At 42.0% G+C, this 15,493-nt stretch overlaps 1 protein-coding gene across 1 annotated transcript in view; it reads right to left on the minus strand.

Annotated features, from left to right (window-relative positions):
- Window positions 1-500: 500 nt before the first annotated feature.
- Window positions 501-15,493, minus strand: part of ppp1r37 (protein phosphatase 1, regulatory subunit 37) — a 150,866-nt gene continuing 135,873 nt past the window's right edge. The window contains exons 12-13 of the mRNA XM_072274543.1: window positions 9,485-9,577; window positions 501-6,751 (exon numbers count right to left, since the gene is read on the minus strand). Of these exons, the coding sequence (XP_072130644.1) occupies window positions 9,495-9,577 (83 nt within the window). The 3' untranslated portion in view covers window positions 501-6,751; window positions 9,485-9,494. The remainder of the gene's footprint in view (window positions 6,752-9,484; window positions 9,578-15,493) is intronic.

A 15,493-nucleotide genomic window follows, 5' to 3' on the forward strand; every position in this document is an offset into this window, starting at 1 on the left:
CTAGAAAGAAAGAACACTGCTAGGAAGAGCAATGATAAATTGCCTGGGATAGGGCACTGAGAGAAACATGCCTCAAGTGAGGTATGTAAATCAGAATCAGGTTTATTATCACTGACGTTTTTCAGAAAATGCGCTGTTTTGTGGCAATAGTACAATGGTGTACATAAAGAAAATTACTATAAGTTACAAGGAGTATATAAAAAAGAGGAAGATAGTGTGGTAGTGTTCAGGGACTGTTGAGAAATCTTTTGGCAGAGCGGAAGAAGCTGTTCCTAAAATGCTAGGTGAGCGTCTTCAGGCTTCTGATTGTAGTAATGAGAAGAGGGCATGTCCTGGATGGTGAGGATGTTGCTTTTTGAGGTTCAGCTTTTGCTGATGTCCTCAATGGTAAGGAAGCTAGTGCCCATGATAGAGCTGGCTCCATCGCGTCAGCCAGTTCAATCACTGAATTCCCAGCCAGCAATACATACAGTGGAAGAGCAGCACAAAAAATGACTCAGTTTAACTTAAAGAATTTTTTTAATTGTAGTTATTACCCAAGATTCTGAATAAATCCAAAGATGTTTAAAACTCACATAATTCCATTAGGTTCATCTCAGAGACCTAGACGGGCCCAGTGGAGGGTACATCCACTTCAACAGACCAATCAAGTGGCTTGTACAAGTGCAGGTACTTGAAGAGGCATCAACATGGACAGACTGTGGGCGGAGATGCATGCTCTGTCACCCACAGGTACATGGACAAAAAGCAACAACTCCAGGTGAACCCCCAATACTTCCATGGTGCACTCTAGCAAAGGATTCAAAACACAGCATACTGGCAGTTCCTATGAGCTGATTAAAGAAATACAAAGTGTATAATTTCTCCAGAAATTAATAACCATTGTGATAGTCTTCAGGTTGACAGGAGGATATGGCAGAGGGTGGTCTGAGTAACTGGCCATCTTTACAGTCAGTGGGTTAGGCTTAGTGACAACGACAGCTGTGGTGACTTTAAATGCCAATGTTGTGGTCAGGGAGCTTCAGATAGGAAGCAAAAGAAATTATATGGTTGAGAGTTGGGTATGGAACAGAAAAGAAAGAGAAAGGGGTGTGAGGGGTGAGGTGGAATTGGAGAAGTGATGGTGGGAGGAGAGGGAGATAGAGAGAGGCAGACAGAGACACAGAGTGCTGTGTTAAGCTCGATGTGGACAGGAAGGATCCCACCACAACCTATGAAATTACCCCATGACAATAAGAAGCTGCATAAAAGGTGGGAGGTAGTGAAGGCACAAGAAAAAGTAAATCAGCTAATAGACATCAGTGCGGGAAAGATTTTTAGCCTGGATCCCAGTTGTTAGTATTAGTGTTAGTTAGAGTCAACTCTTGAACAGAATAACTGGCCCAGGATTGGCTGGGCTTCTCAGTAGTCATCTGTCATTTGTGGAAATTATTTTAAACTGTGGAATCACAAATTCCTGGATTTACTTTGGTACTCTACAACACTTACAGGCAGATTGCACTAAGTTTCCACGGCACTGAAAATCTTTCACCTGTGTCCAAAGTATTGCTGGAAACAGGAAATCCTCAACGTACTTAAACTGCATCAGGTGTGGACAGTTTTTTTGTATAGGGACCAACTAGGGTTAGTATGAGGCAATGAGGGGTCAGTATACAAGGATGGAGTTGGTGCTGGCTTTGTCCAGAGTACTGTGCTGGGTCAGGCGGTGGGGAACCAAGCTGATATGTTCTGAACCCACAGGTAGTAGTGTTGCAGCTGATGCATTCTCCATCCAGAAAGGTCACCTCAAGTAATTCTTAAAACCATAACAATTGCTTAATAAAGTAGAATCAGGAATCACCAGTTGGTTTCCCTTCTATCTCCACCAACCAGCCTCTGCATCTTGTGTTTCAGTGGGGAAAATGGTACTCATCCCTCTCTGATTTCTGATCACATTGCGAGTTACAAATTGCAACGTGCCATGACCCAATTCATCCTCAAGATCTTGTCCCTGTTTCCTTCAGGTTCCCTTCCTGTGGAATCAGACATCTGGCCCACTGTGATCACTGCCCTAACACTGCAAACACGCTTTTTGCCTCAGGTTCCTCCCCTCCTCTGACAAAGGTGGTGACACCTTTTGGCATTCAGTTATCTGACCAGAGACACTGCTTGGGTGTGTGGAGGGGAGGCATCCAACCCAGGACTCAGTACAAGTCCAATGTTGAGAGCCATGGCCAATTTTTCTCTGCCCTACTGGGAAGTCCATCACTGACCTGCATGAGTGCAAGTTAATCTTGGGGGTGGGGGGGGGGGGATGTGATGGTTTCTTGACCCAGCATGGCTCAGTAGAAAATAATACTGTCACTCCCTTCCTGCCCTGAATCAGACAGTCCTCATTAGTTTCCAATACCACCACCATCTTCTCAAGGGTAGATGGAAAACATAATGTTGTGTTCTAATCCCACCACCACTTTTCAAGGGTAATAGAAAGAACTCCACAAATACGAGCTCCACCAGTGATTCCCAAATCCAGTTTAAGAATAATAAAAAAAAATTCAATATGGATCCAAACACATCCACCAATCTCACTGCATAGTCCACAAACAAATTAGCTCATTTTAAAACTAAAAGCCCTGTGGGTAATTTAGGGACAAGTAAATGGTTTCAGAAGTATTCACCTTCATACACATAGCCTCGAAGGGATGCAGTTGGAATGCTGCTGAACAACAGTTGTGAGTAAATGTATCCTCATTGTGAGGAAGATCCCAGACTCATTACATTGACAGTGTGTCTGGGATTGAGGCCACTGCACTCGTTTTAATTGCTTTGAGCAGGAAATGTAAACCAAAGCTAATTATGTCACTGTAGTGTATTATTTCTCAGAAGGGCTGTTCTCCCCACTGTTGGGCCCATTGTATCTACCCATTTATTTCAGACGTCGATCCTAGATGCCTTCATAACATGTTATGAAGAGGATTTGGTGCTCCAGCAGATGTTTAACCTGCAATGGAGGATGTTCAGTGCTGAGTTTTTAAAATGAGAGCAAGACCCACTGAAATCAAAAAGTAGTAATCACAGCCTGGATCTGGCAGAGTTTGTTACCAGGATGCAAAACCCCACTCCTTCCCCAGACTGCTGCAGTGCCCGGACAGTGTCAAGTAACATCTTTGCATCAGCCACGTCACTCCTCAAGTGTGTGAATCAGTCAAAAAAAAAGGGGGGGGGAGGGGAAGAAAAACAATTCACAATTATTACAACAAGACCTCAAGAGTACACATCAGGGAAAAAAAATATCGAATCAGACTTTAAGCAGCCCTGTGACACACGTTAACACGTACCTCTATACATAGTGTTATGCTATATGCAGATTCTCTGCATTTAAAGGCTAGAAAGTCACAGCATCAGTTTATTTATACATGTCCAAGTGTAACCTGCATGCAGTTATGCTCATTGCATGGCATTTATTGCACTTTTTAGACGACCTCTGCAGTCGAGCACTCAGATGATAGGGTAGATGACTCCACCAGTTTCATTTGGGATCAGTCAGATACAACTCTTGGAGCAACAACCCACCGCTCGCATCGCAGGCAGACTTTGTAGATGCACTAGTAAGAAATGAGGATGTGCTAAGTTCTCCTCTCTCCACTACCATCCTGAGACCTTCGCCAGTTGGTCATACATGCGGACCATGTGCCGATTCATACCAATGACTGCACATTGCGACTTACACACTTCATAGAAAAGTCGGTCTGTATTGGTCTTTCTGCAACTTTGCATTGTCCGTCGTGTGGTTTCAGCTTGGTCTGTGTCCACTTGCAACATGCATGTGTTCCTATTTGTCACGATTCTTTTGCAAGTCTTAGAGAAGATGCTGAGTTCTGGTAGGATCTAGGCTAGTGCCTCATTGTTTGCTTGTAAGTCAGAGGGACCAACCATCACAGGAATTTAAAAAGCAGCCTGTATATTCGTAGCTGGGGTCAGGAGTTGGCAAATGACGATCCGTGTACACCCTGAGCTGCAACTGAGGTTGTGGAGCGTGCCCGGGTAACATATACCCGCTGCTCAGCATGCTAGGGTCAGCTTGCCTTCCCTAAATCACAAGCCTATCTCCCATGTGAGGCAAGCAAACGTGCACCCACACACACACCTATAAAAACTTCAGACCTAGACAATAACACATAAAAGGAAAGCCTTAATGAATTAATGTTGATATGACAGCCTGAATTGAAGCATTCATTTCTCTACAAAACACGCTAGTTTCTATTCCATTAGAGTTGGATGTATTATTATTAACCTTTCCTTATTGCCATTTTTATGACTATAAATCTTTCCTGCATAAGGAAAAGAGTGTAACACAGTGAGCGTAAACACTACATCTTCACCGAGGTAGAACTGGGAGCAAATATCCTGCTCCTGACCCAGTCTAGTCCCTGTGGTACCAAATAGAGCCTTAATTCTTTGCACGTTACGCCTGTCACAGACAAGGCAACCAGTTTCCATCTGACCCCCTACAGCTTTTCCAAGTGGAAATTTCTTTCAATTGAAAAGAATAGGCTGAAGTTGAAATTGATTTTAAATGGCAGTAAATTAATACTGAGGTAATGCGACACTGCGGCTAAAGCTGGGTAAGATAACTCTAGTTTATATCAAAGAAGCTAATCTTTATTTTCCCTAAACATCGCATGAGATAGAGGGACTGAATCATCAATAATTTGATCTATATTATCAATATCACACTTTGCTTTTGTTTATTACTCTGTACCACAAAGCAATCCTTCCAGGAATCAGTGTAGAAAGAGAACGATGTAGTTCTATAGTGTACCCAGAAACAGCATAAGGAAACATCAAAGCTTACGGATCCTGTGTGATTTCTCTCTCAGCCAAGCTAAAATACAGACCATTCTTCTCAGTAGACAGGTCATTGCAAGGGATACTGCACAAGCTTGAAGCCATGTGCCTTATTTGACATATCGGGGAACCAAAAAATTACATTAAAAAGCAAAAATATTTGGTACCTGATATCGAAAGCAAAATCAAAAATGATGGACAGAAATGGTTTAATACTTGTAATGGCTGCTCTACGAAGGAGCCAGCCCAGAGATTTGTTGCCAGATGTGTGGTGGTTTTCCGGCACATTCTAGACACCAAAGGTTTCAAGGTAAATTTTCTGACTGATTGGAAAGACAGCGCCGCAGAGGCGGCATTGTCAGCTGCCCAGCAAACGGCTCGCAGCAGGAAGAATGGAACGACGCCGTGGCTTTGGCTTTGAGCAATCATCAGTTTTGGTTGATGTGGTGTTTAAAATAAGCAGTGCTTGTGCCAGGAAACTCACACAGAGCAAGGGAGGTTCCCTAAGTATTGCAGTCTAATCCATTACCAGGGGCAATTTTAGTCTTAAATGTCACTGTCTGACGAAACGAAAACAGCTCCTGTGTAAATTTGATTGATCGCAAGAGCACAATCACTATTTTTCCACACTTTAAAAAAAAACACTAGGCATTTTTGGCAACCGAGTCAAGAATCATGATTAAAGTGATTTCCATCACTTTCAGCCTCCTGTTCCCTGAAAATTTGACAAGAAAATGCAGAAATCCACACAGAATGACTGACTTTACATAAGGGTTAGGACCATCACCAGAAAAGAAAGGACTTGCACGCATTTGGTGTCTTTATGGGCATAGGACACCACAAAGTTCAATCCAGACAATAACTTCTGATGTGCGATTGTTATTATAAAGCAAGGGAGGTCACAGCCAATTTGCACGCAGCTAGCTCCCACATTCAATGCAACAGCAAACTAATGATCTGTTCTGTAGTGATTCTGACTAGTGTCACTGACCAAAATCATTAAACTTCAATAGTTATTCTCCAGTTGCCTGTAGGTCACCGAGATGATCAATAACCATGTACAGCTATTTACATGGTTTATAACGAGATCGCTCCCAGCAGGTACAAACCTCAGTGCGACCACACTCCTAAATGAAGATCCTAGTGTTCAAGCTGCGAATGCCTTGCACGATCCACTTCCTCAAAACATTAAACCAACATCAATAAAGACCAAACTAAATAGCTTCTAAAGGAGAAAGCCTCATGGTGAGATATACCATAAAGAGTACCTGGGCTGAAAATTCCCTTTACTAGTGCAATGTTTTCATCCCCACCATCCACAAACAAATAGTGTCAATAACACAGAGACAGACACAGTGGAGACAAGTCAGTTTTGGGAAGGGGGAACATATTGGTCCTACCTCTTGCTAGGACTAACGTCAATAGTGGAAATAGGGAAATGCAGTTCACTGGCTAAACCAAGCCTTGTTACAATATAATGCAATACATTTACAATATAATGTAGAAAATCTATAGTGCAAGGGGTTGACTCATTCAGATTCTAGACAATGACACTTCTTGTGTCGGGACAGCTTCATCCCAGTGAGGAGGAACCACCCTTCCACTGGACTGCACACTACAAGCCAACCTCTTTTCCCCTGGGTGGCACGTCTTTGGTACCCACTCCAACCAAAATGAAACCAGGTCAGCAGGAACTCACTCCCTGCAGGAGGGATGGAATGAGCCGATGCTGCAGGCGATGAGTGACGCAGGTCGGCGGTGGGCAGTCTGACACCGTGAGAGAGGCAGTGAGGAGAAGTCGGAGAGAAAAATCTTTTTTTCTTTTTTTTTTGAGGAGGAGAAGGATTGGAGAGTAGGTAGGTGGGGGAACTGCACAGGCATCTTCAAAGTCAGCTTCAGTACATCCAGCAGGACCCAAAGGACACTGTCGAAGAAGACAAAAAATACTTAATTTGTTTAGAGATACAGCACAATAACAGGCCCTTCTGACCCAGCGAGCCCGCACCGCCCAATTACACCCTTGTGACCATGTAACCTACTCCTTGGAATGCTGGAGGAAGGTAATTTAAATATCGGTATGTTGGGATTTGGGTGCTGGAGTGGAGATACGTTGCTACCAAAGGAGGTGTAAGGTGCTCCTTCCCTCTGTTAGTCTGTAGATCACCCTCAGGCGAGGTATAGCACCTGCTTAGCCTCCCCGATCAGGGTCACGAGGAGCCTTGTGAGCAGGTGGTGCAGAGTCATATGAGCGGCTGATTCATATCACAAGTTCTGGTTATGCGACTACTGACACCAGACAATCTCTGAAGAGTATTGATAATGACTGGGGTCCCCCATCTTGTTAAGACACTACCCAGAAGGCAATGGCAAACAACTTTTGCGGAAAAGTTTGCCAAGAACAATCATGGTCATAGACACGGCACATAATGATGATGACGACGACAACGTTGGGATAGGATTCAGATTAGTTTATTGCCATCAAGACCAGGGCGCAGTGAAAATTCTTGCTTGCAGGAGGCTCACAGTGCACACGACAGTAATAAACACAACAATAATACATACGACAGCAGAATGGTGGGAAGTTCAGAGTGCAGTCTGGAGCAGTGTAAAAAGAAATGCTGATATGACAATCATAGAAGACCAAGAGCTGGAATCAGGAGCCGGAGAACCTGACAGTACCACTGGAAAGGGAATGTGAAGGAGCTGGTCGGTATGGAAGTCCATAATAAGTCACTGTAGCAGATGCAGGCCATTTTGCCCATTGTCTACTCACCATTCCATTGCTGCTGATTTATTTTCCCTCTCCTGCCTTCTCCCTTTAATCTTTGACTCCCTTGTTAATGAAGAACGTACCAACCTCCACTTTTAATATACGCAATGACTTGGCCTCCACAGTTATCTGGGACAATGAATTTTACAGATTCATTACCCTCTAGCAAAAGAAATTCCTCCCCATCTGTTCTGTAGAGTTGTCCTTTTGTTCCAAGGCTCTGGTCCTAAATTCTCGCACTATCGAAAACTCCCCAAAATGCTGGGAGAACTCAGGTTAGGCAGCATCTATAGACATTTCACGTCAAGACCCTCCTTCAGGCCCCTCCATGTTGACTCTTTCCCAGCCTTTCAATATCTGGTAGGTTTCATTGGGGTCCCCCACCTCCTCCTCATTCTTATCTTGGTTCATTAGATATGGGGCCCAAAGCTGTTCACAATTTGACAGCAGTGCAGAAGAAGCTATTCCTGAATCTGGTTGCTTAGGCTTTCAAGCTTCTGTATCTTCTCCCAGAAGAGAGGAGAGAAAAGAGAACGGTCAGGTTAGCAAGTATCCAGTCTTCCTGAACCAACACATTGTGGACTGGATGGAAGGAAACAAAAAGCTTGTGACGAACCAGGCAGTGTTTGCCACTCATATTATGGGGCAGGATAAAAGAAATTCGAATAAAAGGTTTAAAATTGGCAAATAACTGAGAATGACCATCGCCTCATGTCGAAAAGTTAGTGACAAAATCTCTTTGCTTAAAAGATTCTCAGAAAGGAAGCAGGTCAGAATTTGTTTCTATATGTAAAGGGCTGTTGAAACATTTCCTCCTATACAGAGCAGATGAGGCAGAGATCTTTTGACTGTTTAAGCAAAATAAATAAATACAGGGAAAACTTACAAGCATGTTGCCAGGTCTGGAGGACCTGAGTTATAAGGAAAGATGAATAGTGTAGAAGAATGCAGAAGATTGAGAGTTGATAGAGGTATACCAAATTATGAGGGGTATAGATAGGCTAAATGCAAGTAGGCTTTTTCCACTGAGGTTGGGTTGGACTACAACCAGAGGTCATGAGTTAAGGGGAACATGAGGGGAAACCTCTTCAGTCATAGAGTCGTGAGAGTATGGAATGAGCTGCTAGCTTAAGTGGTGCATGCAAACTTGATTTAGACATTTAAGCAAAATTTGGATAGGTAGATGGATGGTAGTGGTATGGAGGGCTTTGGTCCTGGTGCAGATTGATGATAGTCAACAGTCTAAATGGCTTGGCACGGACTAGATGGGCTGAAGGGCCGGTTTCTGAGCTGTACTTTTCTATGACTCTAAAGTGTAGATATTATAATTTTATTGTTCACAAAATGCGGACATCATTGGCAAGCCCAGAATTTATTGTACATGGCTAACTGCCTTTGAACTAGGACTAAGTGTGAGTGCAGGAACAAGACTAATGAATACCCTGCCAACACCGAGGTGTTGTTACTAGGACAGTGAGCTATTTACTGTACTGTTTATTGTATACCTGTGTTGAACGCTATATGAAATTTGAATTATATTTTACAAAGTTATTTGTGGTTATATTTTGTTTATTGTGCTATTTGTGATAAATGTATTCTGAGTGAGTGCTTCTTGGTCTGGAGGAATGCGGTTTCATTTGATTGTATATATGTAGAGGTCAGTTGATGATATCAGTGAGGGCCTGGAGTCAAGCACAGGTCAGATCAAACAAGACTCACAGGTGTTGTTCAACAGAGAAATTAGCCACCTATTGTTGGAAGAAGCTGTTGTAGCTTTTTCCTCCCCTTACTCGAGTTTTAGTTTGTTTGCTGCAAGTCCAGTCATGCGATTCATCAATAGAGTTTTTAATGTCTTTTTTTAAAATTAGAAATGGGAAACCTCCTTACCGGCTCAGCTTCAGGATGTTTCACGACAGGTTTCCTGGCTCGCTTCCAGCAGTAACTTCTCCAACTCCTTTTCAGTTTTAGGACTTGTAAACTCTTTAAAAAAAAACAATCATATCTATTAACAGAGAGGGAAAGAACACAGAAATTAAAAAGACAACTGGATTTTAGAGTATTAAGAAGCTTGCAATGGTTCAATTGATTAAAGTCCCATATTCTAAACGGGAGAAAGCCTGCAGATACAGGAAATCAAAGCAACACACAAAACGCTGGAGGAACTCAGCAGGCATGGAAAAGAGTAAACAATTGACGTTCTGGCCGAGACCCTTCACCTGGACCCATATTCTACCCTAGCCCTGTTAACTGTCCTGGATGGTGGTGGGCTCGTGAAACTAACCTTTGCACAGTGTGGAGTGCAGAAATATCAACATTTCCATTAATTGAGTGAGGAATGAATAGTTGGAAGGAACAGTGGGGAAGGTGGGAGAATATTAGCAAGAAAACATACTGAAGTCTAAAAATTAAGAAAAACATTGAAGGTCCAATTATTTTAAAATCTGAAGTTCGTAATGCAATAAATAAGATGATGGAAAGAAAAGGCATCAGGTCCTGAAGTCCTGATTTCCCATTGTACAAGAGGGCAAAAATAGACAATAAGGTTCTTCATTACTGCTTTGCCATTTAATACTTCATTAATTACTCATTCCATATTTATTTCATTATAACTTCACCATTCTTCTTTGGCTTTTTGACATAAGTTAAAAGCTTATGTCAAAAAGCCAAAGAATGGTTAAACCAGGAATGTGAGCAAATAGAAAGAATCCCTATTACTGATCCAAAAAGGTTACATCAACAAATCAAGAATATCACTGGTAAAAAGCTCCTCTGTTCTTCAGGTGGAATTTTGAAAGCAAAGGAAAAAGATGAGATTATGAACAGATGAACTGAGTATATTCAGGAATTGTTTGAAGACGATCGAGGAAAAAACCAAAAATTAAGAAAAACATTGAAGGTCCAAGTATTTTAAAATCTGAAGTTCGTAATGCAATAAATAAGATGAAGGAAAGGAAAGGCAGCAGGTCCTGATGAATTAGTAATAGAACAAATTATCGCCCTTGAAGATTATGGAATTGAAAAACTTACTGAATTAATCAATAACATTTATGAGACTGGAATAGTATCAGAAGAGATGACAAAATCAGTATTTATCACTTTTCCTAAGAAACCTGGAGCATTAGAATGTGAATTCCATAGGACCATAAGTTTAACGAGTCACATCACAAAGATACTTCTAAGAATTTTGATGACAAGAGCTAAAAGTAAGATACAAGCTGAAATAGGCAAAGAACAATGTGGATTTGTGAAAGACAAAGGTACAAGAAACGCAATATTGATGTCAAGGATACTATCAGAACGAGCTATTCAAGTGCAAAAAGATTTGTTTGTTTTATCGACTACACAAAAGCATTTGATAAAGTGAAGCACAGTAAGTTATTTGAAATATTACAGAAAACTCTAGATCTAGATTCGAAAGACCTCCACCTAATCAGAAATCTGTACTGGGAACAAACTGCCGCTTTAAGAATAGATGGAGTAGTGAGTCAGTTTATGAAAATCAAGAGAGGCGTTAGACAAGGGTGTGTTTTCTCCCCTGATTTATTTAATGTGTACAGTGAAACAATATTACAAAAAACAAGATACATCTTGGGAATCAAAGTTGACGGTGAAAACGTCAATAATTTTAGATATGCAGATGACACTGCGTTAATTGCAAGTACGGAGGAAGAACTACAAAATTTAATTGATATAATTGTTGAAGAAAGTGCAAAAATGAGTCTATCAATTGCAAAAAGACAGAATGTATGGTGATATCCAAAAAGAAGGAGAATCCTATCTGCAGGCTGAGAATAAACGGGGAAGATATAAAACAAGTACAGAACTTTTGCTACTTAGGAAGCTGGGTGACATCAGATGGCAGATGTGATATGGACATCAAAAGAAGAATAGGGATGGCAAAAGACACCTTTATGGGAATGAAGAGTATACTGACCAATACTAAACTAGGCATGACAACCCGCCTCAGAGTACTGAAATGTTACGTTTATCCAGTTATGTTATATGGCTCAGAATGTTGGACAATATCTAGTAACATGAGGAAACGAATTGAAGCAGCAGAGATGTGGTTTTTGAGGAGGATGCAAAGAATATCGTGGACAAAACGAATATCTAATGAGGATGTCATGAACAGAGCAAACACAAAAAGAGAGATAATGTATGAGATCATGAAAAGGCAACGTAACTTCATTGGAAATGTGATTAGGAAAGAGCAGTTAAAATGCACGGTAATTATGGGGAAGATTGAAGGGAAGAAAGCAAGAGGAAGACAAAAGATAAATGATGATGGAGACAGCAGCCAGAGAACTGGAAATGAACACCAATGAATTGGTGCACTTGACCCGAAACAGGAGTGTGTGGGCCATGGCAGTCAAAGCTCAAACGGGGCACGGCAGCTGATGATGATGATGACAACTTCACCATTTAAAACCAAGGCTGGCGCACATCAATTTTCCATGTCATATTCCCCAATTCCCTACATACTTTGTCATAGCATCACAGAAACAGGCCCTTTGGCCCATTGATTCCAAGCCAAACTGTGATTCTGCCTAGTCTTATTACAGCTCCAACGACTTCTGTTCATTCCTGACCTCTGCTGCTCCCTGAGTGGAGTCTGCATGTTTGCCCTGTCCACTCAGGCTTCCCCCCACCCCCGAGGTGCTCTAGTTTCCTCACCTGCTCAAAAGATGTGTGAGTTGGTAGGTTAATTCATCATCATCATTATGTGCCATGTCGTAAGACATGGGCAATCATGGTCAATGACCATGATTTTTCTTTTCTCTACAAAGTTTTCTGTAGAAATGGTTTGCCATTGCCACCTTCTGGGCAGTGTCTTTACAAGACAAGTGATCCCCAGCCATTAGCAATACACTTCAGAGATTTTCAACCTGGAGTCAGTGGTTGCATAACCAGGACTTGGGATATGCACTGGCTGCTCATATGACCATCTGCCACCTACTCCAATGGATTCGCCTGACACTGACTGGGTGGAGGGTGGGTGGGGTTGGAGGGGCTAAGCAGGTGCTACACCTTGCCCAAGGGTGACCTGCAGGCCAGCGAGGGAAGGAGTGTCTGATACCTCCTTTGGAAGAGATGTATCTCCACCCCACCACCCAGATAGATTAATTGGCCGCTGTAATTTGCTCAAGGTGTAGGTGAGAGGTAGAAACTGCAGGGAGCCAATGAGAATGTGGGGAGAAGTTTTAAAAAAAAATGGGACTGGTGTTGTATTATTAGTTGTTGATGGCCAGTGCTATCTTGGTAGGCTTAAAGACATGTTTCTTTTTTGTATGTATCTATGACTCTATGGATTAGAGTACATAGTGGTCCATGGGGTGGCGGGGTAGAGATATGTCTCTACCAAAGGAGGTGTAAGGCACTCCTTCCCTCTGCTAGTCTGGGCAAGGTGTACCACCTGCTTAGCCCCCACCTCCCTGATCAGGGTCACGTGAAGCCATTGGAGCAGGTGGTGAATGGTCGTATGAGCGGCTGGTGCGTCACAGATCCTGGTTATGTGACCACTGATGCTAGGCAGACAAACTCCGAAGAGTATTGCTAATGGGTGGGGTCAACTGTCTTGTAAAGACACTGCCCAGAAGGTGGCAATGGCAAACCACTTCTATAGAAGAAATTTGGAAGCAACAATCTTTGTCATATGACACAGCATATAACGAACAAACAAACAGTGGTACAGGTTGACCTTCACTAATCCGACTACCCGTAATCCGGTTCCTTTGATAATCCGGCACTGATTATGCTTAATGTGACTGGCTCTCCCTGGGTCCCAATGGTGCCGGATTAGTGAAGGTCGACCTGTAACATGAAAGGTAGGACAGGGTGCAGAATGATGTAGAAGGGACAACATGCATTCCACCATATTACCAATAAAACCAAGGAATTCAGCTCCTGCTTTGACTGAGCTGTCATTTTACAGTGTTGTGACTGACACACAGAAGCTGGAACTGGAAAAGCATCAAATGACTAACTACAGACTCAACTACTATAATCACTCACCCAAAGTTAACATTTTGAAAATAATCAGGCAGATCTACAGAACTACACATTTATAATGGTAGTATATCTCAACTAGCAGAAGCCTCCTGAACGTTTAACACTGATGTCTGTTCCACAAGTACAAACTCCAGACACCCAAGGTACACCCCTTTTGTTAATGTATTGAGGATGGGCCCATGAATTTACAACGGATTCGTTTAAATTTTATACACAACATTATGAGGGGTATAAATAAGATAAAAAGCAAGCAGGCTTTTTCTACTGAGGTGGGGTGAAACTAGAACCAGATGTTATGAGTTAAGGGAGACAGGCAAAAGATTTGAGTGGAACATGAAGGTGGTGACAGTGTGGAACGAGTTGCCAGCAAAAGTGGTGGATGTGGGTTTGAATTCAACATTTAAGAGAATTTTGGATAAGTACATGGATGGGAATAATAATAATAACAACTTATGTATGGAGCAATTTTCATACAGTTGTTCAATTTAATATCAGAGAATGTTTACAGTATACAACTTGAAATTCATACTCTTCACAGACATCCATGAAATAGACAGAAAATAAAACGAAGAATAAATGACAGAAAATGTTAGAACCCCACAGCTGCAAAAACCTGATGATGATGTGATTCCAAGTGCTTTACAATGGGATTAATTGCAAACATGAAAATAAAAGATAAAAAATGTTAGTTAAAAGTAAGGTTAAATAAATAGGTTTTGAACTGGCGTATAAAAGTGCCAACTGAGTCTGCATCCCTTACAGATTTAGTATTGAGTTCCACAATTTAGGAATGTGGTTCAAAAAAAAGCTGACCTGCCAATTATCGTTTGAGGGAGATTGTTTAAATTTATAAGCCTGGCAAAAGAAGACCTGAGAGTGCGAGCAGGATTAAAAAAGCAAAAGTGATTCTGTACTCTGGACCCAGACCATTGAGAACAAGGCTTTAAAAACAAGTTTAAACAAATTTCATCACATATGTCGATGATATTAAACCTGATTTTGATTCTGACGAAAGAGAATTTTAAAATCAATTCTAAAAGCCCATGCAGCATAGCTAGGGTGGGAGTGATAAGCTCCCTCATCCTGGCTTCATTTAAAAGTCTAGGAGCAATGTTGAACTTTGTCAAGAGATTGCTTTGGAAGGCCAGTAAAAAATGCATTGCAGTAACCTAGTCTATGCAATCATTTGATGGGAAGGGTATGGAGAACTATGGTCCATGTGCAGGTTGATGGGTCTAGGCAGAATAATAGAACAACACAGACTAGATGGACCTAATGCCCACTTTTGTGCTGTAGAATTCTATGACTCTATAAAACAGAAGGTTAATAGACAAAAAAGATCTGTCCTGCAATGTGCTTCAAGTGACAGGGATACACCTTTAACAATTAGTTAATAGCAGGAACATTCAGCTGCTGTCTTCCTATGTAGTTTCAATAGGATTGAGAATATCCAACATCCAATTTCTAGTTTCACTAGCCACGGAGAATCAGTTGGAAGTTAAATTCCAGATCCTGGCCTTCATGTATGGCTTGGCTACTAAGCCCAGTGGAACCATTTCTACTGACAGGAGAAGGGGCAAAGACAGGTTACTGGTGCCATAAAACCAGTCACTTCGGGCAGATTGAGCTTGTCAGCCGTGGTTGGCTTCCTCTATATTGGTGCGGCCCATCGTAAATTGGGTGACCACTTCGTCCAGCAGCTCTGCACCATCTACCACAAGTGGGAACTTCTGATGGCCAAATACTTCAATTGCAATTCCCATTCCTGCTTCAAAACATTGGTCCATGGCCTCCTCTAGTGCCAAGGGGAGGCCACCCTCAAGGTGAAGGAGCAACACCTTATCTTCTGTCTGGGTAGCCTCCAACTTGATGGCATGAATATCAATT

Source organism: Mobula birostris, chromosome 12 (assembly GCF_030028105.1).
Source record: "Mobula birostris isolate sMobBir1 chromosome 12, sMobBir1.hap1, whole genome shotgun sequence".
Taxonomy (NCBI): Eukaryota; Metazoa; Chordata; class Chondrichthyes; order Myliobatiformes; family Myliobatidae; genus Mobula; species Mobula birostris.